At 32.0% G+C, this 24460-nt stretch overlaps 2 protein-coding genes across 3 annotated transcripts; one reads left to right on the top strand and one right to left on the bottom strand.

The window, feature by feature from the left end:
* Positions 1–8893: 8893 nt before the first annotated feature.
* On the bottom strand, positions 8894–9229 carry LOC111391118. The gene has a single exon (XM_023016266.1). The coding sequence runs from the start codon at positions 9227–9229 to the stop codon at positions 8894–8896; it is 336 nt and encodes a 111-aa protein (XP_022872034.1).
* Positions 9230–15707: 6478 nt separating this feature from the next.
* On the top strand, positions 15708–20650 carry LOC111391121 (pectin acetylesterase 8-like). 2 transcript variants are annotated; one of them, XM_023016269.1, is made up of 13 exons: positions 15708–15805; positions 18221–18321; positions 18429–18511; positions 18637–18766; positions 18869–18948; positions 19096–19182; positions 19259–19383; positions 19488–19548; positions 19644–19697; positions 19782–19859; positions 19971–20076; positions 20163–20305; positions 20407–20650. In XM_023016269.1, exons 2-13 carry the CDS (start codon positions 18225–18227, stop codon positions 20509–20511), a joined length of 1149 nt encoding a protein of 382 aa, XP_022872037.1. In that variant the 5' UTR covers positions 15708–15805; positions 18221–18224; the 3' UTR covers positions 20512–20650. The 2 variants fall into 2 exon arrangements, with proteins under 2 accessions (XP_022872037.1, XP_022872036.1); XM_023016268.1 differs by having other exon boundaries at positions 15710–15819.
* The last annotated feature ends 3810 nt before the right edge of the window (positions 20651–24460 follow it).

Genomic DNA, 24460 nt, shown 5'->3' with positions numbered 1-24460 from the left:
AATCGAAAGTTGAATCTCAATTGGATCTTACCCAAATCGCCCCATCTATCCTCTTGGTGAGAGGTTTGGCTTCAAACCTAGGATGAACAGGAGAAGTACGTCATTCTAAAATACCTTGGACGATCCATATCTCAAGGTTAGGCATGAGTGAACAGATTTTTCTATCCGGACTGAGTGCCCTCACAACCCAAGCGCAACAACGTAATTATCATGGGGTTATTTAGTTACCCCCATAGATATTTCTACTTGATCTAAGAATGATTTAGCTAAGTATAATTGTAATAGTGGAGGTATTCATGCCATATCTATGGATATCTGCCCTAAAGAGTTTAGACAAGTATCCATGTGACTGCTAAGGAAGGTCGGGACAAATTAGAAATTACACATTAGAGAAATAAAACTACGAAAAACTCTAAGCTACAAATGTTGACCATTAGGTTTAAAGAAATTAGGATAATAGAGGATGAATCATTTGATGAACTCTACGCAAATTTAATGATATAACTAATTCTAGTTCAACCAAGGTGAGTGAATCTTTGAGGCTAAGATAGTGAGAAAGTGATGAGATCCCTACCTTAAAATTTTAGAATAAGGACACTGGAATTGAGGAAATCAAAGACCTAGACGCTATTAAAATGGAAGAACTTGTAGGATCTCTCTAGATATATGAACTTAGCGTACACCAATCTAAGATAGAAAAGTCTTTAGCCCTTAACACTATTAAAGATTAGAATTGACCAGATAAGGAAGTAACTTATTTACCTAAGAAATAAAAAAAATTAAGAAAAAGTACAAGGGTGGACCTCGTAAATATAAGAAAGAGAAAGGCGAAGAGAGAGATACTTGGGACACCAAGAATAGGTCTTAATCTATTAGGTCTCATGAGTGTTAGGGGATTAGATATATTAGAACTGAGTGTCCAACTTATAAGAATGCCGTAGGTAAGGATATGAGTGTCACTCTCACTAATGACAAGACAAGCTTTGATGATAATGAAAATAGTAAACCTGATGAGGGAGGTAATTGTATGGCGTTCAATTCTGTGGATAAGAGTGAGATGATTGAGGATATAGAACAATCTAACTCTTCAAAGGAAAAATCGAAAGATGATTGGGATTTATAAGAGGCCTTTGACTAGTTGTATATGGAGAACCTTAAGTTGAAAAACATTAATAGCTCTACCTTTAAGAAGTTACATAGACTAGAGTTAGAAAAGGAGAGCATATAAGTCAAACTTGAGGAGTAAAGTAGAAAATTGAATAAGTTAAGGGTGGAGAAAGAGTCCTTAGAAAATAAGTTTAAGACCCTTACAAGTGATCTTGAGAAATCTAATTCCCATCTTCAATGTTTTTCTAGGTCTAAGAAATTTGACAATATGTTAAGTTTGATTAAACCAACTAAGAATAGGAGAAGTTTAGACTTTAATTAAACAAATTCTCATATTGTTTCCTCTTCTAAAAATAAGAATGTATCCACTTCAATCAAGTCTATGAACTTAGGAGCCCTAGAATAGAAATCATCTATGCAACATAGGTTTCCTAAATCTAAGGTTCAAAACTTGAATCCTAGATTCTTTCCCACGTGTCACAATTGTAGTAAGTTAGGTCACATAAGACCTAGATGTCGTAAGCCCTTGGTTTGAAATAATAAATAGGACATCACTTCTCACATTAGGTCCTTAGCTAATAAGTGAGTTACTTGATCAATATATCATCTTCCAAGAAAATTTGAGTAAAAAAGAATGAACTTATAGCCGATGTAATGTAGTGAATTGTGGTGCGGCTCGTGTTGCTTCTGAAATTAAGAGCATTGGTGAACCTCTTTGAGTAGGTCCTTAAGTGCATGCATTGAAAATTTCATTGTGTTTACGTATACACATAGACACTCTATTTTTTTCATTTTTTTGCATTATTTTAAGTATTAGTAAAATAAACAAATTTGACCAAAGTTTCCATTAACTTAGTTTACGAGTTATTTGGAGTATTTGTTATAGGTTACTTCATATAATACCGGCACTGCACACACTAAGCTCTTTTGAGCGAGTCTTAACCGCGTTTTGAAATATGACGGTCATCGATGTGGTGAGTTGGCCTTGAATATGGAATGACCTTTAACTAGTTGACCTAAACTCTAATATATTCCTCCGACGAAAGAAATGAGTTTCAAGATATTTGAATTATATTCTAATTAAATAAAGTGATAACTTAAGTGATTAAGCCTGCTGTGTATCTTAAAACCTAATACCCTATAGTCATCAGAATTGGGAGTCAACGTCCTAAAACTAGTTATAAGAAAAAAGCTACCTATTGAAAAATTAATAGGAGCTTTTTATTTGAAAAGTTCTACTAGCCTTGGGTTCGACTTTCATTATTTGAGGAATATAATCATTCACTAGTGATTTATTTGCATGTTTTTTCTCACGAGTTTAAGGTTTTGAGTCTTGGATATTAGTGGAGTTTTACACGCGTGAGTTACTTATACAATTTGCTTCATATAGGTTTTAAAAAATAAACTTTACTCTAGCTAGAAAAAATTTGCTTAGTTTTAAGATATTCGTCGTAATAGATATCGTATTAAGATGATGCAAGAAAATAATATAAAATGTCTTTACATTTCTTTTGTATCTAGTCAGAAACAAATAAAAGAAAAATAACCGACACTCCATTTTACCATGTACTATACATTCATAAAAATGATTGGATAAACATTATCACGAATTTGAAGTTCACAAATCTTATAGTGACTATATATACTATGGAAAAATTTGATTATTATTTCAACAGTGCAGAAAATTCACAAAATATGGATAGTTTGCACCGCTATGATAATATGTTGATATCTCAGCGTGTCATGCTCCGATTGTCATGAAATTTGGATAGGATGTTCATAACTCATTTTGCTTCAAATGCAATGATTCCTATCAAAATCCAACAGCTTATTTGTGAGAAATAGCTACATGAACAGTGGTAAAAAATTTATGTATGATAATTTAAAAAAAATATATCTTTAAAAAATATGAGATTTGTCAACTATTCAAGGCTTTCTAAAGCGTTCAAATTCAAGTAAGTATAATCTTATAAGTGTTTCTATTTTCTTATATACTATACTAGTTGAATATTTTGATTTAACTTGTGCTTATAAATAAGCACAACTAGAAATTATATTTGTACTAAATGAATATAGTGTTGATATTCTAGAAAGAAACATAATACATTTTATATAAATGTTCCAGAATGAATATTATGTGCTTTTGAAGAGCATGTCATTATCATTTCAATGTTCCAGGAGAATATTGATACATTGCTCTATAAGAAGAAAAAAATAATACATACTAGTACTCTTGAAGAGTACTGTATTGTGTTACTGAAGAAACATAAATTTATACATATTAATATTTTAAAAGAATATTAAGATTAATTTAAATGTATTAATATTCATGAATAATGTTATTATATTACTACTAAATAATTATAACTAATTCTATATCAATATTCCTGAAGAACATTATATTTATATTATAGAAGAATCAATACTGGATTATGTATGAGAATAGAATTTTACTACTGATAATAATTTATTCTCTACTAAATTAAAGAGAAACATGCTAAAATTTTCAAATGTGTAGTATAATTGAGACAAACACTATATTGAACCAGAAGTTTAATCAGATTTTATTGTTTGGCATGAGTAATTAGATTATCACTGGATCAATAATTATGCAAAATTAAAATTTGAAATGGACATTCAACGTAGAATTAGAAGATTTTTAAATCCAATGAATTCCTTTATGTTATTGAATCACTTTAACAAAAACTGATCTTTAAAAATCACTAACCAAAATAGGGACCTAATTTTCTATATTCCTGAAAATTAATTAACGTGATAAATGGGCCCATCATCCTCCACAATGATCATTTATATATTAATTATATCTAATATATTTGATACATATATTTGATGATTGTATGGTGTCCGCAACCTAAAGTTTGTGAAATTACTGCTCAAAATTTAAATTATGAGCATAATTTTTAGATTACACAATCAAGACAGTGTGTCTTATTAATGCTAATGATCCTAAATCTCAACTGTTTAATAAGTTTTAGTTAGGATATTAACAAATGGTTTAACAAGATTGCTTGTTAAACGACCTCTAATTAATTTAATTGAAAACAAAGTATTTTTCATTTCTGTTTAGGGAATGCTATTACACATTACGTCAACATCATAGTTCTTCCTTTTGTAATTGACTTATGGTCAGAGCTTAATTTTTTTATTTAATTATTTTGATAGTTCAGTATATGTAAAATTGATCCACCACAATGTACTAAGATAAAATGTAAAGTATGTTGCTAATAAATGAATAGTTTGAACCCTTATACAATATCTCAAGCCCTAACGGGTAATATTTTATGAAGTGTTTGCTGATTATCAATTTCACTGGACAATCCTCTTAGGATCAGGTTAAAAATTAATAAATTGAAAATAATGTACAAAGGCATCATTATCTAAATCCTCAAAAAATATAATTCTATCAAAAAATTCGAAAGATAATTTATATAGGTGCATTTACTAACCAAAGAGATCAACATCTTACATACCAATTTTAAATGCTTTAACTCAATATAACGTCCTAGAGGACAATTGGTTAATATTTGATGAATTTGGCACACCTAAAGTATGATGATATTTGATTCTAATATAAAAATCTCCAAACCAAAATGAAGTAGTTAGCAAATATGGCCCCATTAAAGAGGCATATATCTTTAATAGGTATTTATATATAACTAATTATAAAATTCCAGAAGAGGTTTAGATAATTGGTATGTTGAAAATTAAAATTAAAATATCTTAATAAGTTATGTCATTATAAGGAAATAATAGAATTCAAAAAAAAAGTTGTAGACAATAATTTTGTACATGATATACTGATAATATTATGAATAATGAGGAATCGAAATAAAATGATGCTATAATACTAAAATTATTAAACTTACTAAAGAAACCTAAAGTTTCGGGACACGATCCTAATAAAATTGAACTTATTAGAGCAACTTGAAATTTTTGAATTTACAGTCTAAACATTTAAATGTGTATACTTAATTAGTTGGAAGCCTAGCTCGAGCACGATGCATTTGAATAGACACGTATTAAGGAGTTGCACAACGAAACCAGTCAATCTCGACCCAAAACAAACCAAACTAGCGTTTGGCGGTTCTGATTCTACTCTTTCCACCTTTGTATATTCACAGGAAAGATTTCGTAAAAAAATGCCACTTATGATGATAAACTCAGGGTCCCCAAGCTCTAAAATAAAAAGGAGGGCTGTAAATTGTAACTTTTATTTAATTTGTCATTTGTATAAATTATGTAATTTTGTAAGTTGTAACTTTCATTTAATTTATAATTCATATAAATGATGCAATTTTTAAAATTTTTAAAAAAATATTACATTTGTAATGCAGTTAAACATTTTAAAAAAATTCGACTTTAACTATTTTAATATATCAAGAGAGCTTGATTGAAGCATATTTTTGAGAATATGATTTACTCCTATTTGGTTTTGGCTAAAAATTAAAATTTTAGTAAATTTTTATAAAAGTTGATCCCGTAAATATATGGTTAAAAATGAATTTTAAAAAATTGATGAAACATAAACTTTATGAAAAGTAATTTTTTTTGAAAAATATGTCATTAAAATTTAGGTAAAAATTGTCACGAAAAAAAATCGAGTAGGCCCAGCTCGGGCTCGGCTCGGCTCGTTAAGCTCAAACCTAGCCGTATTTTTCTGGCTGAGCCCGATCAGAGCCCGAGCCTTGAATTTCAACTCGGCTTGAATCGTTGACATTTCTAGAGTAGGAATACCACATCAAAGGGTGCCTCAATCACAAGCACACATTTCTAATGAAGCTTCTACACCTGGTACTTCATATATAGCATCGCGTATTTGCTCCACACAATGTACACTATTATTTTAACATTCGTCTAAGCGACAATCATATTCAAACATATCTCCCATGCATTCGTGGTTGTAAAATCTCAAACAATCCTTTGGTTTGTAGTTGGAGTAGATTTTATGAAAATGTGGAACCGGTGCAGATAGAAATAGGCAAGTTCTCATTTTTTGGAAAAATTTTGGGATTGTCCATTTTTGATGAAATTTTAGTCAAATTTGATTAAAAAGGGCCAACAAATAAGACTAAGGAGCTTTGCTCCGGATTAGGCCTAACTTCGGACATATTTCTTCATTTAGGCTTTCGTTTAAGCATTTTTCTTATTTTGATAAATTTTGTCTTTATTATATCTCTTTCAATTTAAGTCGATTTGAATTCTGTTTGTTGAAGGATAATCCTTAAAATTAGGACTTTTAGTTTTAGTTATTATCTCTCTCTCTCTCTCTCTCTCTCTCTCTCTCTCTCTCTCACTTTTGGAAAAAATATTTTTTTATTATTATTATTATTTTCAAATATTCCTAGGGTTTTTTTTAATAAAGCATTGTAAGCCCTTTGTGGCCGAATTGATTGACAGAAATAAAATTTTTTCGCAAGTTTTTTCATATTGTGAGATTTTTTCATTTTTCTTATAACTTTTTGCTACGTCAATTGGTATCAAAGCTGCATTCGTTCCTTCACCATGCTGTCATGGAGACGTCCAGAAACCCGTAAAGCCCCATTAGTGGAGGTAAATAGTTGTGATGAGATCGTACATTTGCGTCAACAATTGGAGTTGATGACCCAACAAATCGCTGCAGTCGCGCCACAACAACATGTGCTGGGGGCACAACCGCTGAGGATTCTAAAGATGAAAATCTATTTACGCCACTTGATCATCTAATAGATCTGCCAGTCCGATGGAGACGAGGTGGCTAGGAGGAGACTAGGCACTGGGAATCAGGGTTCAAGGTTGATATCCTTAAGTTCTATGGTGGATTAAGTCGGGAAGAATTCTTTGATTGGGTAAATGTAATGGAGGAGGTCATGGTATTTAAGGAGGTTCTCGCTGGTAAATGTGTACCTCTCGTTGCGACTAGATTTCATGGATGAGCAACGGCGTAGTGGCAGCAGACAAAGGTGACGAGATCCATATTAGGGAAGGAAAAGATTGGGTCTTGGGATAAATTAAAGAAGCACATGAAGAAGCAGTTTTGCCCTATAATTATGTCCGGACCATGTATTAACGGTTGTAGAATTTGCGTCAAGGCGTGAAGATGGTTGATGGTTTTACGAAAGAGTTTTACATGTTGATTACAAGAAAAGAGGTGATGGAAACAGAGCAACAGTTGGTGTCGCGATATGTGGGTGGTCTTCATTCCTAGATACAAGACACCCCGACTATGTTTGATCCTGTGATAGTTTTTGAGGTGCATCAACGGGAGATACAAATAGAGAAGCAGCAGTCCAGGCGAAATATAGGTCTTTTCACTGCAAGTGATTCTTCCAGTGAAGCACAGCAACAGACAACATGCCTTGGTAATCCTAGCCAGGCTGGTTTTCCTAGAGCAAATCTTGTTCAATAGTCAACATGTATTGGAGGTTGTATTCGTTGTTTCTCTTGTAGAGGTATGGGTCATAGATAATCTGAATGTCCCAAAAATTCACGCAAAGGACTCTTTGTTGATAGGAGTATGGAGATTATGAGAAAATGCCTGTATTTAACAATAGAGATGCTAAAGAAGTAATAAAAGATGAGGAATTTGTTGTTGGTGATGTGGGTCAAGTGTTGGTTGTGAGATGGAGTTTTTGACTTCCCTGGAGAGTAAGAGTGACTGGTTGAGTAATAATATATTTCAGTCCACATGTACTATTGGGGGAAAGACTTGCAAATTTGTTATTGATTCTGCAAGTTGTGAGAATGTATTGGCTAATGAGGTCGTTTAGAAATTGGGTTTGCAGATTGAGAAACATCCTAAACTATATAACTTGGCTTGGTTCAAGAGAAGTAATGATGTTAAAGTATCCCAACGTGCTCTAATTAGTTTTTCCATTGGACTCATGTACAACAATCAAGTTTTGTGTGATGTGGAGGAGATGGATGCATGTCATTTGTTATTATGGAGACCTTGGCAATTTGATCGACACTTGTTGTATGACTAATATAGCAACATGTACAGTTTTCTATTAGGGAGAAAGAAAATTGTGTTGTTACTCAACAAGAGCTCAGCAAAAACAGTAAGAGACAGTACCAATTTATTAACCAAAAGGAATTTTGAGGTGAAGATGGCAGAATCTGGTATAGTATATGTATTAGTAGGCAGGTCAGTTGATATTGAACAGGTGGTCCATCACAGAATTCGTCTGTTGTTGGAAGAATTTGAGGACGTCTTCCCGAAAGAGCTTCCAGGTAGGTTGCCATCACTACGGGATATTCAACATCAGATTATTTAGTGCCTCATGCTACTTTTCCTAATCGAGCGCATTACAGGATGAGCCTTATTGAACATGAGGAATTGCGCAGACAAGTGGAGGAGCTTTTGGCGAAGGGGTACATCAGGGAAACTCTTAGTCCTAGTACTGTTCCTGCTCTTATTGATAATTAATAAAGTATTTTTCAACAATTCATAAGTTTGATCTTTTCATCGTATGCGGCGGGTGGCAAAAGTCCTATTAGAAACAAAATATACTATTTAAATTTAAGAAAAACTAGTGAGACAATGTACGAGACACGTGCCATGATCAGTAATAAAATTTTAGGTAGTTAGAAGTAAAATTTCTTTGTAGAGATAACTTCTCAAAGACCAAGAAAAAAGGATGATAATCTGTATCTGACCTTTGAATAATATTTATTCTCCCATAGCCCGTGGGATGAAATACTAATACACACTATCCCTCTTATTTCAATTTTTTTTCTTACAAAGGAAAACACAAAAATGATTTCAGAATCTAATCTGAATACATATCTATAAATGAAGAGATGTATCAACATCAGTTTTTTCAAAACTATAAGAAACTTTCAAATCTGCAGCAGAACGTAATGGCTGCTGCTGTGAATTGAGAGCTAGAAAATCTGCTGTATTCTTTCCATACAAGTTGAGTCCAAGCGCCAGGGGATCTTGAAAGTTCTGATGGAAATCGGTTTCAGACGAGAGGAGTCTCGAAGGGTCGACGAACAGCTTAAGAAGCTCTCTCTCTTCTCTCTTCTCCTTTAATCTCTGCAACTGTCGAAACCTTTCTTGTAGAAGTACGATGGAAGAACAAACAACTTTTGAATTCGGATCATTATTTTGTCGTCCCATGAATCAAATCGTCTATATTTCTCAGTTTAGAGGCCTTTAAACGTACATATATAGATTAATTGTAGAGAGGAATCGGCTGCTTGCAATAGAATCCAAGAAGAAACGATTAGAGATTTGGAGGGTTAATGGTGAGGGACTTTTTAGGAGAGGAAAATGTTGAATGTAAAAGGACAAGTGAGAATGGAGATAGTGATTGGAAGGATGTGTTAGAGGAATATAAGGTATAGCTAATGCTGGCTTCGGCTGTCTATAGCAGTCGTTTAGCTTCGTAGATTTTTCTATGTTTGTTGGGTGATGAAGGGTTTGTTTTTACACATGAATAATAAATATCCAAACTAATTTTAATCGATTATTAGTATTTTTGACTTGTCTTTATGTTCCTTTTGCTAGGTTGACATGTTTACCTCTCTCCGCTTTACGTCTCTCCATGGTGGAGGGTTCACTTGTGTCAAATACATCAAGTGCCCATTAAAAAGTCTATTATATACACCCATTATCAGTAATACAATTTATCTTCACCAGTCATATGCTTAATAAAACAAATTTCTTGCATGTGGTGAATTGTTTTGGAAACAAAAAATCATGCTCGTCGTGTATAGAGGAATTATGTTTTGCGTATCTTATGCCAAAGTAATTTACGAAATACGATCATTATACAACAATGATAAAATCAGGTTGGGCAATCTAAACTTCTGGTGGAGTCCGGGAGTACGATTAAAAATCGCGCCTAGATTTTAGGGATGTTTTGCCTAAAATTTGCCTAAAAGGAAAGAAGAGCATTAATTACAACGGTGCCATCAATCTTAACTTTTTGTTTTTGACCTAAGATTAAAATATAAAGTGATAAAAGAAATATAATTGTAATTTATAATAAGACGAGGACATTTAGGACTCTAAGGTCTAACTTTTGCATTTACTTTCTTAAAAGAAGTTTTGGAAAAAGTTACCTTAATTTTTGTTTGGAAAATAATTTTTAAAAGTATTATCTATTCTAGAAATACTTTTAGAGGAAGTCACATTAAACCAAGTTCCTCTAAAAGCTTTTCTAACAACCAAAAGCACCTCGTAAAATTAGTCAAATTGGTCCAAAATCAACTTTCAGGTCACAAAAACTCCTTTCGGTCCTTTGGACTTTTGAAAAGCCATACCAAATGGACCTTTACAATCATGGAGGTATAGATCATATCTTCTTTTAGTTAGCTACTCCCATAATTGATACTCCGTCCTTCTCATAAAAGGAGACTTGTATCAATTCACACGTATTAAGTAAATGTAATTAATATAATTGAAAATATTAATTTCGATGACAGTTTTCTTAATATACCCTAAATAAAGTAATGATTCAAATAAGAGTAATTTATATTTGTTGATAATAAGACACATTAAATATTAGCATATTAGAAAATAGAGGATTATTGAATATTTTGAAATTTCTAATCAAAATTTTTAATATTTTGTTCAAAAGTTACTTTAAGGTTTCCATGGTATTTTTGATACTAATGAGAAAGTAAAATATATACAGAAAAATAAAAAAGGGAAGAAGAAGTTGAGTTCACGATTGTGTTATCAGATTTTTTTCGAAGAGTTTAAATTTTCGAAACATGTAGAAAATAGAGTAATTTGGTATTTTTAAGTTCTATATGACTTACAACCTAATATTGCCTCCTGCAAACCTAGTATTATTATAATCATTCATACAATTTATTAAAAAGAAAAAATCACCCCACAATTCTTCCGCATCTTATATAAATAAATACTAAAAAATTGCTACTTTTATGGATAAAATTTTCAATTGTACGACCAGAGTGAACTCATGGCACATATCAATTTATTCTTAGAGACAGGAATAAAGATGGCCCACATGTTATCTACTTTTCCTAGGTTTGATAGGCATTTGATTAGACAAACCGATTGTATTCTACTAATTATTCACCAGCTATTCAAAGCCAAAAATTCCTTTTCCCCTCTAATTTGTTTCTTTATTTCGCAGGTTTAGTCCTTTACGCAATATGAAGTTATACTTTATACATTAAAGAGAATTAATAATAATTTTTTTGTAGATTTTTGTCATATCGGATCTATATTTTTTACTGGTAATATATTGATTTTTGGAACATTATAAGGTGGAGTACTGCTAATTATAATTCTAACAAAAAGATTAATTTAAAGATAATAAAGAATCGAATCATAAATAGGTTAAAAATTTTGGGAAAACTTAAGTCAAATTCTTAATGAAATAAGGGTTAAAATCTAATTCAATTTTCTGTTAAAATATGCAACAAAGCCCTCAAAGAAGTGCAATTCTTTACCAAAGTTTCTGAATTTTTAATAATAAAAAGTATTTAATTTAATTTATTAGGAAAAAAAAAGATATATGAAACATCTTTTGATTCTTTACCAAAGTTTCTGCATATTTAATCACATTTTTAAAAATGTATTTAATTTAATTTATAATATCAAAAAGAATATGAAAACTTTTTTATTTGTCAAAGTATCCTTGAGTTTTATTTATTTTTTATTTTTAAGAAAAAAACTTTCAGTTTTAATTTTGACCTTAGAATGGAGTTAATGGTATCCTTAAAAGTTTGGTAGTTTGGTATCAAACTATCAATGATTTACCAAACAATCAAATTATCAATGATTAACCAAACTTTAATCACCGATAATGTTACCAAAATATTCTTTACCAAACTATCAATGATTGAACACGATCATTTTCGACAAGCAATCAAACATCCTTGAAATTTTAAGAATTATTGGAGATGGTTGGGGAGGTAGTTGCAATGTAACCATAATGTCAACGAATAAATAACCAAATATCAGTAAAAGAATAGGGTACAACAATTTATTGCATATTACCGAGAATACAGAGTTAGGGCAAAAGCTGCACCTTCAATTAATGCCTTTTGCCACCACCAAAATGGGCAACGTACAATTCAATAAACGGTTACTCTATTTATCATGTGTTAATTAATTAAATTTAGAAGATAAAATGGACTTTTTTAACATGGCGTAGTCATACTATTTGAATTTTCTAACACACGTTGTCTACAAAGAGTCTGATCCTCCAATTTCGAATTCCTCAAGCCTCTAGGGAACTTTATTATAAGTTCTAGATGAAATTGAAGAGAAAAATCAATTGTGGAAATGAAATTCTTGAACTTAATTTTCACCTAACTTTCTTTGCTTTATTTAGATAAGCATCAATGACGTTACCCTCAAAAGTTTTCGACTGGTACCACATCGAGGTCTTCCCATATATTGAGTTCCATATATTCATTGTGGACTATCTTTCCCCTCTTCTTGGTAGTAGAATATTTTAACTACGTTTGGAAAAAATTTAAAAAATAAATAAATAGGAAATTAATTTCCATAAAAATTGTTAACCTAAAAATGAATATAACGGGTTCTCTCTCCGCCATTGACTAGGAAGGCCCGGGAATGCATAGCAATGTTTCTTACATTTTGTTTCGTACTAGAAATTGAAATTGGTAATATGAGAATTCATGTATCTCATATGTGAGGGCACATAATTGTTTGATTAATTGATATATTTTGGGCACCCATTATGTGATGGCACGATGATTGCTCAATTATTTTATATATTTTGGGCGCCCATTAAATTTTAATATTCTATTTAGAGGAATTCCGTCAACATCACATGTTCCCAACTTTTCAATTACAATCTATTTCGCTAGTACAGTGGCATGGCTTGTAGCTAGGGTAATAGCATAAAATGTAATTTTCATTTGCACACATTGCACAAATCTAATCCCTATCGTCCCAATTTTGGTATTTAAACCCCCCATTTCAATCTTTTTCGGTCTATTCCATCAATTGCTTCCATCAAATATGGATAATTGGTGCAAAACATCAATATTGTTTGCTTCTATTACACAAAATGTCCCTATCAATTATTTTCATTGCGCAAAATATCATTATTTTCTTCGTTAAAGTGTTGTAAAATAGTCAATCTACTCTCCTCTTTAAACGAACAAATAGAAAATAAATAAATAGTAAAACTATGGAAGTAGTGCCCGTATCAGGTTGACATTATATAGAACATGCTTCACCTTAATTTTTTATACAAATATACTTTAACTCAAGGTATCTAATAGCTAGAAAATTATATTTCACAATAAAAAGAGTCACTAAAAAACAATCACCAACACCGATCAAGTTTATGGGTAACTTGATCTAAACACTAGAATTTTATTGATTCACTTGAAATTCTGATACAAGTGTATGAGCAATAATATTTTAACCTTTAACATAGTCCAAATTTATAGATGTAGCATCGACCCAAAGGTATAACGGTGAAATAATTTAGAAGTAATGTACATATATATGGTTTGCTGAATAAATTTATCTTTCACTTAATATTGTAAGGTTTACTTTCAAAATTTCTCATGAACTTCAGAAATGAAATCCATATTGTCCTAGTATTTATGTAATCAATAACTGAATTATTAATTCATAGCAGGAAACTCCAATAATTAAATTAATAAAGCATATCTTGAGTGATGTTCTAACACTCTGTTCAGATTTGTAAATCAATCACATGTGCAGCTATTATTACTATAGGTGTATAGATAGTTTGCTAAATAAATATCTTTTGCTTTATGTTGTTAGGTCTGCTCTCAAAATTTATCATGAACTTGAAGTGTCACTGTATTTATGTTTTCATTAGAACATTACTCAAGATATGTTTTCATTAACTGAACTATTTGTTTAGAGTAAGAAACTCCAATAATTCAAATTGTAAAACATATCTTGAGTAATGTTCTAACACCCAATTCAGGTATAACAATCAATCATAACATGTGCAACTATAATTACTATAGGTGTATAGATAGATTGCTAAATAAATATATCGTTTGCTTTTTATTGTTAGGTTTGCTTTCAAAATTTCTCATGAACTTCGGAATGAAATCTATCTTGTCCTCGTATTTATGTATTCAATAACTAAATTATTTATTTATAGCAAGAAACTCCAATAATTAAAATTGTAAAATATATATCTTGAGTAATGTTCTAACAACTCAGTTCGGGTCAATCAATCAATCATAACGTGTGCAACTATTATTACTTGGAAATATACATCTTAACTTATTCCTCGAAGTCCCAAGAATTCGCTTTCTTAGCTTCAATAATACAACTAGAATTGGGCACAATTCACTATGTAGTCAGCTAGCAAGGCAAAAAGAAGAATAAAACGAGATAAAAATCTTGGCTGGATGAATTTAATGACGCACATAATTTAAGAGAGTGTGTGATTGTGTCAAGTTGGGTGAATCTTTAGTACTATTGGCTTTGAATTTTTTTCGTTTACTTTTCTAATAATCAAATTTTTATTAATTTTATTCTATTGGCATAAAATAAAAAAAAATAATTATGTGGACTTTTTATCAAAGACCACTGAAACTAATTATTTAATTGTTTGTCAAGTTAGACTAGTGTCTAAAAATGTGTGAGGATTTTATCAAATTAAGCTAATTAATAATGTAACTCATCTTTATTAAGAGTAATAAATAGAATAAATAAATTATGGAATTTTTGAAATTCTATATTATTTAATTTTACATAATGAATTGACATTAAGTTAAAATATTAGTGTATTGGGTACAGAAGATGGAATGTTACTAAGAATATTATTATCAATTATGGGAGTAGGTTAAAAGAAGATTAGGCAATACCTCCAAGATTTTAAATGCTCTTGTCTTGTTACATATTATAATTGTATTATATCTATTATCAATTTTATCTTTCAATCTAGGGTCGGAAACAAAAGTTAAAGAAACTCTTGTATTGTGATTCAACTGCAGAATATCATACTTCAAAGCAATCATCTCTAAAAAACCTCAACCAATCTACATCAAGAACCAAGCTCTGATACCACTTGTTGGATCCGAAGGGATCTTAGTAAATGAGATTTACAAAGTGGTACAAAGTAACGAAGATCACAACGAGTAACAAGATTTAAAAGTAAAGAAATTAACAAAGAGAGTTAATCGCATAGGATCGATATTTTATTAATCAACAATATGGAGAGAAATACAAGAACCTAGCAATTCTTACTTAAACAAAACGGAAGGAGAAGACAACTATTTATAGGTCCATGGCATAGTATAAAGATGAAAATAATGTGAAATAAGGAAATGATATATTTTCTTAAAAGTCACGTGAAATATAAAAAAACAAACTTCCCACATGAAAATAAGGAAACAATTTAAAAAAAAAAAATCCATCCTAATTTAGGTCACAAACCCAACAATTTCCTGTTCATGAACAGGACACTTAGGATGGGATTTACGTGTTTAACCCTTGGATATGTGCTGGAAACAAGAAAATAAATTAAAAATCTGGTGTATGGATGAATCATCACATTGAGATGTCACCATTTCAACCCCCTTTTCTCTCTATAAATTGATGCAGTCTTCCCCATTTTTTTTAAGACCAAAAACCACCCTTATAGCCTACTACAAATATACATCTTCCACACCTCGAAATCCTGCAGACACAAGAGCAAAACCAAGGGAGAAAACGGAAGCAGAAGCTGTTTTTCAGGACAGAAAAGTGAGCTGTAAATTGTATATTTCTAGCTACCTTCTACCTTCTTAGGCGTAAGTAAATTTTGTTTATGTGTTCTTATATGAGGTAGGTAACTGTTGATAGGTTCAGTTTATACTTATTTGAGGCGAGATAATGCTACTCCACAGCCTTGTTTTTGCTTTCATATATTACACATATTAACTGTTCAGTTTGAGATTCAGTTTTTATCTGTCAATGAGAGGACATTGACACTTGCGTTTTATTGGGAAGAAGTTACGCAATGTAATACCACCTTTATATTATCTCTAATTGTTAAAAGCATCAGATGTGCGAATACTAAACGGGTCAGCCCAAGCTGGAAATTAAGCTGCTCAAGCCTAGTTTATATTTACAAACCTAAAATTAGGCAAGCTTGGCTCATCTACTTTTCAAGTTTGAACATTCTTTGTATGAGTTGTTTCCTAACAGAGCTCAAGTATGTTAATAATTTACATGTTAATTAATAAATATATCTTTTGCTTTATGTTGTTAGGGTTGGCTTTCAAAATTTCTCATGAACTTGACGTGTCCCTGTATTTATGTTTTCATTAACTGAACTATTTGTTTAGAGTAAGAAACTCCAATAATTCAAATTGTAAAACATAACTTAAGTAATGTTCTAACACCCAATTCGGGTCTAACAATCGATCATAACATGTGCAACTATAATGACTATAGGTGTATAGATAGTTTGCTAAATAAATATATCATTTGCTTTATATTGTTAGTTTTGCATTCAAAATTTCTTATGAACTTCGAAATGAAATCTATCTTCTCCTCGAATTTATGTATTCAATAACTATACTATTTATTTATAGCAAGAAACTCCAATAATTAAAATTGTAAAATATATATCTTGAGTAATGTTCTAACACCTCAATTCAGGTCAATCAATCAATCATAACGTGTGCAACTATTATTACTTGGAAATATACATCTTAACTTATTCCTCGAATTCCTAAGAATTTGCTTTCATTGCTTCAATAATACAACTAGAATTGGCACAATTCACTATGTAGTCAGCTAGCAAGGCAAAAAGAAGAATAGAACAAGATAAAAATCTTGGCTGGATGAATTTAATGATGCACATAATTTAAGGGGGAGTATGATTGTGTCAAGTTGGGTGAATCTTTAGTACTATTGGCTCCGAATTTTTTTTCGTTTTCTTTTCTAATAACCAAATTTTTATTATTTTTATTCGATTGGCATAAAAAAAAATATATGGACTTTTTATCAAAGACCATTGAAACTAATTATTTAATTGTTTGTCAAGTTAGACTAGTGTCTAAAAGTGTGTGACTTGAATTTTATCAAATTAAGCTAATTAATAATGTAACTCATCTTTATTAAGAGTAATAAATAGAATAAATAAATTATGGAATTTTTGAAATTCTATATTGTTTAATTTTACATATAAGGAATTGAAATTAAGTTAAAATATTAGTGTATTGGGTACAGAAGATGGAATTTTAGTAAGAATATTATTATCAATTATGGGGGTAGCTTTAAAGAAGACTAAGCAATACCTCCAAGATTTTAAATGCTCTTGTCTTGTTACATATTATAATTTTGTATTAGATCTATTCTCAATTTTATCTTTAATCTAGGGTTGGAAACAAAAGTTAAAGAGAGGAGATATAGATCTCCAACCTTATTTTACCAATATTATAATTAATGCTCTTAATTCGTAAAAAGATCACATAAGCAAGGTTAGACATGCTCTAAAAACTATTCACTGATACTTTTTCAATTCTTTTTTTTTTTTTTTAATCAAAATTGTGTGCTAATTGTTCGGGCTTAGGAGATTACAACTTTTATGTAATTTTAGACAGAAAGCATAGCACAAAATATAAATGGAATAAAACGTTACTTATGTAGTATAGTTTTGTAATGCTTTACCTGTTTATTCTTTCACGAAAACTTACATTCATTTGTTAATACTTAAGATATATGGTATGCATAAATATACTTGTAAAAGTAAGACACGGTGTAATTATATTTCATAGCCTCTTGGTGCATTTTATAATCCTGATAAAAGCATTTTAAGAACCGTATCAATAAATGAGTCGGGTAGCTCAATAAGTTTTCCACTAGAAACCTCATCGAAGGGTAGCTGTGAGTTTTAAACCTACATTATCAATTTTGTAATTTTTAAACGTTTGTGGTTTTCAATTTTCTTTTATTTTAGTAAATTATATTCCCTATAAATATCGCTCATTGCCATCGCTCTTTCACACTATCTAAAGTCTCTCACTGTCACTCTAGCATTCTTTCTTTCTCCCTAACCTTCAGGAAAACAAGTTACATTTTCTACATATACCTTTCACTCCGTCTCTTAATATTGTTGTTATTCCTTTTGGGAAGTAGCTTCTAAGCCTTTTGTTGATATTTCTTATATAGAACGATGCTGCAAATCCTTTTTTACATGCTGATCTCATCGAGGATCGAAGGAGTCTTGGTTGATAAGACTTATCTTTCCAATGCTGCAGCAAAAGGAGCTGGTAAAACAATGCCACCATGTTAATATTAATTTTTTTATTTTTTTTTTACGTATTTCTAAGGGAAAAAAACGGTTAACTATATATGCTCATACTGTTTGTATATGCAGTTTGTTTAGATGGGAGTTCACCAGTGTACCATCTTGATAGAGGATCTGGGACGGGAATAAACAGTTGGCTGGTTCATATTGAGGTTATTCTAAGCTATTAGATATTTCTTTTAACTGTAGAATGCTAATATCATATTAAAACGTAAGCTAGTTATGTCATTGGTTTTTGTTGAGGAGAATCTAAGATGCGTTTGTCTTCGATATTAAGGGAGGTGGATGGTGCCAAAATGTCGCGGATTGCCTAGTCCGTATGAACCAAAAACAGGGTTCCTCCAAGGACATGGCTAAACAGCTTGCTTTCAATGGGATTTTGAGCAACGAGCCACAGATGAACCCCGGTATACTTCAATCTTTAGATTGACTTGGATTTTGATTTATTCTCGAATATTTTATCTTCTTTACAGTAGGATTTTAATATTGTCTCTCATGTAAACATCCAGATTTCTATAATTGGAATAGGATCAAGGTAAGGTATTGTGATGGCTCATCATTTACTGGGGATGTAGAAGCAGTGGATCCTGTAAGTCATCATGTTCATATGATTGTTTTTTCTCATATTTTACAGGATTTTCTTGAAGTTGATAGATAGATATAATTTAATGGCATTTTTGAAAACTATAATGGATGATTTTCTTCTTGTAATATTTTTCTCGTCAAAATTGATTAGGCTACCAAACTTCACTTCAGAGGGGCAAGGATTTTTCTTGCTGTCATGGAGGAGCTGCTGGAGAAAGGAATGAAGAAAGCTGAAAATGTACAATTTTTTCTTATGAATACTCCTCCCTTTTTTACTGAATAAAACATTTGTAACTTGTAGTATCCATACGCAGGCTATTCTGTCTGGATGTTCAGCCGGTGGATTGACATCAATTTTGCATTGCGATAGCTTTAGATCTCTTGTTCCTGAGGGCTCTAAAGTAAAGTGCATTTCTGATGCCGGTTATTTCATAAATGCGTAAGCTTTCATACAAGGCCTCGTATCTAGACAAGATTTGATGTCCATAAGAATTACGTCCATCTATTTTAAGTAAAACTAACATCTTTTATCCTCTTCTATAGGAAAGATATTACTGGAGCATCTTATATCGAGGATTACTACAACGATGTGGTCAGGACACATGTATGAATTTTCTTAGATATATAATCGTTTGCATGCTTATTAAATAGTAGTTTGATAATCTTGTAATAGCAATTTCACCATTAACTTGGATGTAGGGATCAGCGAGGAATTTGCCATCATCGTGTACGTCAAAAGGGAAACCCAGCTTGGTAATACGAATATTCTTGACTAGATTGAATGGATTTGCAATTTGACATAAACTTGTCTTCTAATTATATCACTATAATTTTTAGTGTTTTTTCCCTCAAAACATTGTACAACAAATTCAGACACCACTCTTCATTACAAATTCTGCCTATGATTCATGGCAGGTTAGTATGTATCGAATCTCAATGAGATGAGCACTTTTATTGTTATATCTTATCTTTTCCAATCATCTGATTTTATGGTCTTAATTCTTTTCACATCATTAATTTTTACAGATAAGTCACATTTTGGCTCCTAATGTTTCGGATCCAAATTTTACTTGGCTCAATTGCAAGAATAATATTAGCAATTGCTCCCCGAGTCAGCTCCAAACCATTCAAAGTATGATAAGTTGTTTATCTAAATCTTTCAACCAGCGTTTTACTTGCAACTAACCTGAGGCTGTTTCTATTTAATGTGGTTTTTAGATTTCAGATTGGAATTTATAAATGCATTGAAGGGAATTAGTGTCTCTATATCAAGAGGGTACTACATAAATTCCTGCTATACACACTGCCAAACTGAAGGGGAAACATGGTTTGGGACCCACTCTCCAATCTTAAATAACAAGGTTAATATTTGTTACCAATTTCACGATTACATGTTTTTTATAGTGCTTTCATATTGCCCCATTAAACAAAAATGAACTAACAAAATAATTGTTATATACAGACAATTGCAAAAGCAGTTGGAGATTGGTTTTACGATCTAAATCAATTTCAAGAGATCGACTGTCCTTATCCTTGTAACAAAAGTTGTCCCAACTCAACTATTTAATTGGGATAATTTAATAAGTACCATGTCATAAAAGGAAAAAAAATTGTGTTGTTAAATTGAAAGAGTGATTTATTTGTTGCTTGATTGGTGTACATGAAATCTTATTCATTGTATTGTTAGTTTCTATTTTGTCTATTCTCATTCCGAGTTGTGTGTTCATCAATAATTAGCTATGAGCTTAAATATGTTGTCCTTGACATGTCCGGTGAATTGCAACAGAGATAAAATTGATATTGTTAGTGTTGGTATTATTAAATAGTGAAATTAAAACAATTTTCAATACACAAAAGATGAGATTCCTTTTGTAACGCTGCATTCTTCTTTTTGTGAATTTACAAATATATATGATGCGAAATGTATATTCAATGTTAATTTATTGTCTTTGTGAACAACTATGCTTTGTAATGGAATGTATCTTGGATGCCTTTCAATCGACGTGCCAAATAAAGTTAATTATTGTACAATTCTATTGAACTTAAAACACGTAATATGATATTTTATAATAAGCTTATAATGTTATAATCTGTTGTTAAATAAATTAAACATAGGCTTGACCTTAACAACATTCATATATTTTTCTTTTATTGGATATGTATTTGGACAGTAGAGAAGAATGGAATCAACGCAATAGTCAATTTAATGAATTTGGTAATGAGGTAATTAGCACAATTTGTTGAAATAAAGACACCTTTTTTTACCATGACACTTACTTAACAACCAAGCAAGACACATTCATGCATGCAAATGGAAAGTTGGCAATTTTGATTGCCCCTCTTTAGCCGAAATACTTGAAGAAAATTTAGCCAATTTTTCTTGACCTTTCCAGCCACTAAGGCGGTAGAACTTCCAACTTTGCTCCAGCCATTTGACAGCCCATTTACCGCCACCTTTCTTGAATTTTTTGAAGCAATTGGGCAGAAAAAAATTCTCTATAAAAGGAGGCAAGAGTTGAACGAAAAAGAGCCGTGTGTATGGAGAGGGAAAATTGAGAGAAAACTTTCCTTTAGTAAAGAGAAAAAATGGTGAAGTAGAGAGATAAAAAAATAGAGAGAAAAATTATTGTTTTCTCCTAGGTATTTCCTACTTATTTTCTTCTAATTACAAGAGAGATTATTTGTTGTTATCTTCTTGTATTTAGAGAGAATGTTGTAATTCTCCTACTATAGTGAATCCTCCCATACTTGCCCCTGGACATAGCCTAAATTGGGTGAACTACGTAAATACTTGTGTCCATTTTAGTTGTGGTTTCTCAATTCCATTATCGTTGTCAGTCAAAGTCGACCCATGTGTTTTCTCCCCAACAGTGGTATCAGAGCAAGGTTCGATGTAGGGTCATTGTTCAGTCATAGTATTGATGGAAAAAAAATTGGCGACAAAGTATGAGATTGAAAAGTTCAAATGAAACAATTTCTCATTATGGAAAATGAGAATAAAAGCAGTTTTGAAAAAAGATAACTGTTTGGCGGCAATTGGATAGAGGCCCGGGGAGATCACTGACGATGCTAAGTGGAACAAGATGGATAGCAACACAGTTGCTAATCTGCACCTTACACTAGTTGATGGAGTATTGTCAAGTTTGGCGGAGAAAAAGATTTTCAAAGACGCGCTTGTGGTGATGAAAGCTGAAAAGATAGTTGCAAATTTGTACATGCTTAAAGGAGAAATACTACGAGAAGAAAGAGAAGTATCTGTCACATCGACAGGTTCAGCAGAAGAATTAACGATGATGTGGCATCGTAAGCTTGGTCACACATCGAAACATGGTTTGAAAATTCTCTCAGAACAAAAGCTTCATCCAGGGCTCAAAAAAAGGTTTCATTACCCTTTTACGAGCATTGCGTTACTAGTAAGCAGCACAGATTGAAGTTCAACAATTTTGCTACTAGAAGTAAAGCTATCTTGGAGCTGGTCCATTCCGATGTTTGGAAAGCACCGGTTATATCCCTAGGAGGCGCAAGATACTTTGTATCTTTTATTGATGATTACTTCAGGAGATGTTGTGTATATCCAATCAAAAGGAAGGCAGACGTGTTCACAGTCTTCAAAATACTCAAAGCACATGTGAAGCTTGAATCTGAAAAAAAAAAAGATCAAGTGTCTGATGACTGACAATGAAGGAAGTCTCCTGTACGTTATGTACAAAACCCAAGAAACATCAAAGTTGGATCCAAAATCCAGAAAATGTATTTTTTTAGAGCATGCTGATGGAGTAAAGGGGTACCACCTGTGGGTTCCCACTACCCACAAGGTGATAATCAGCAGAGATGTACATCTGGAGCAGTTAGATGTGAAAACTGCATTTCTTCATGGAGAACTTGAAGAAGAAATTGTTATGCTTCGACCAGGAGGTTTTAAAGAAAAAAGAAAATGGAACTTCGTTTGCATGTTGAACAAATCTCTATATGATCTTAGACATGCGTCGAGATGTTGGTATAAGAGATTTGATTCCTTCTTCATGAGCCTTGGATACAATAGACTCAGTTCAGATCCATGTTCATACTACATGAGAATTGGTGATAATGATTTCATTATTCTGCTGTTGTATGTTGATGAAATGTTGGTAGCAGGCCCCAACAAAGATCGTATTGAAAACTTGAAGGCTCAATTGGCTAGGGAGTTTGAAATAAAGGACTTGGGATCGGTTCTAGGAATGCAAATTTACCAAGACAAAAATAATAGAAAGATTTGGCTTAGTCAGAAGAACTACTTGAAGAAAATCTGGCATCACTTCAATATAAAGGATTGTAAGCCAATTTCTACCCATCTTCCTATTAATTTCAAGTTATCCTTATGTATGAGCCCTAGCAGCGAAGTAGGAAGGATGGAGATATCTCGAGTACCGTATGCATCAGCAGTGGGTAGTTTGATGTTTGCTATGATTTGTACAAGACCGGACATTGCACAAGCAATGGGAGCGGTTAGTCGATACATGGCAAATCCTGGTAAAGAACATTGGAGTACTGTAAAGAGGATTCTGAGATATGCCAACGGTACCTCAAGTGCTACATTATGTTTTGGAGGATCAGATTTTATTGTCAAAAACTATGTTGATTCAGATTATGCAGGTGATCTTGACAAAAGCAAGTCCACCACAATATATGTGTTTACTCTTGTTGGAGGATTTGTAAGCTGGGTTTTGAAATTGCAGTCTATCGTGACTACTTCAACGACGGAGGCAGAATTTGTGGCAGCTACAAAAACTAGCAAAGAGGCAATTTGGTTGCAAATGTTAATGGATGAGCTCGGACACAAACTAGAGAAGATTAATCTATTTAGTGTTAGTCAGATCGTTTTCATTTGGCGAAGAATCCAGCATTTCATCAGAGGACAAAGCATATTCGAGTTCAATATCACTTTGTTCTAGAAAAGGTGGAAGAATGAAGTATGGATATACAGAAAATCCATATAGCAAACAACCTAGCAGATATGTTGACAAAGTCAATCAGTATTGACAAGTTCATAAGGTGTCGATCCACCATCGGCCTAGCAGAAATGTAAGTAGCATGGAAATGGCAAGTATGGGAAGGATTGAAGTGGTCAACAAAAGTGACTTTAAGTAGGGTAAATGTTGAAATAAAGCTACCTTTTTTGACCATGACACTTACTTAACAACCAAGCAAGACACATGCATGCATGCAAATGGAAAGTTGGCAATTTTGATTGCTCCTCTTCAGCCGAAATATTTGAAGAAAATTTAGCCAATTTTTCTTTACCTTTCCAGCAACTAAGCCGGTGGAACTTCTAGCTTTGCTCCAGCCATTTGATAGCCCATCTACAGCCATCTTTCTTGAATTTTTTGAAGCAACTGGGCAACAAAAAAATTCTCTATAAAAGGAGGCAAGATTTGAAGGAAAAAGAGTCGTGCGTATGAAGAGGGAAAATTGAGAGAAAACTTTCCTTTAGTAGAAAGAAAAAACGGTGAAGTAGAGAGATAAAAAATAGAGAGAGA

This window comes from Olea europaea, unplaced genomic scaffold (genome assembly GCF_002742605.1).
Source record: "Olea europaea var. sylvestris unplaced genomic scaffold, O_europaea_v1 scaffold754, whole genome shotgun sequence".
In the NCBI taxonomy this organism is placed as follows: domain Eukaryota; kingdom Viridiplantae; phylum Streptophyta; class Magnoliopsida; order Lamiales; family Oleaceae; genus Olea; species Olea europaea.
This window is presented reverse-complemented; position numbering and strand designations above follow the sequence as displayed.

Bases quoted from the DNA above. Each gene is read 5' to 3' on its own strand.
- LOC111391118 (XM_023016266.1), bottom strand. From the start codon at position 9,229: ATGGGACGACAAAATAATGATCCGAATTCAAAAGTTGTTTGTTCTTCC.
- LOC111391121 (XM_023016269.1), top strand. From the start codon at position 18,225: ATGCTGCAAATCCTTTTTTACATGCTGATCTCATCGAGGATCGAAGGA. The intron at 19,183-19,258 runs GTACAATTTTTT...ATCCATACGCAG, and splicing joins GAATGAAGAAAGCTGAAAAT to GCTATTCTGTCTGGATGTTC. The intron at 20,306-20,406 runs GTTAATATTTGT...TGTTATATACAG, and splicing joins CTCCAATCTTAAATAACAAG to ACAATTGCAAAAGCAGTTGG.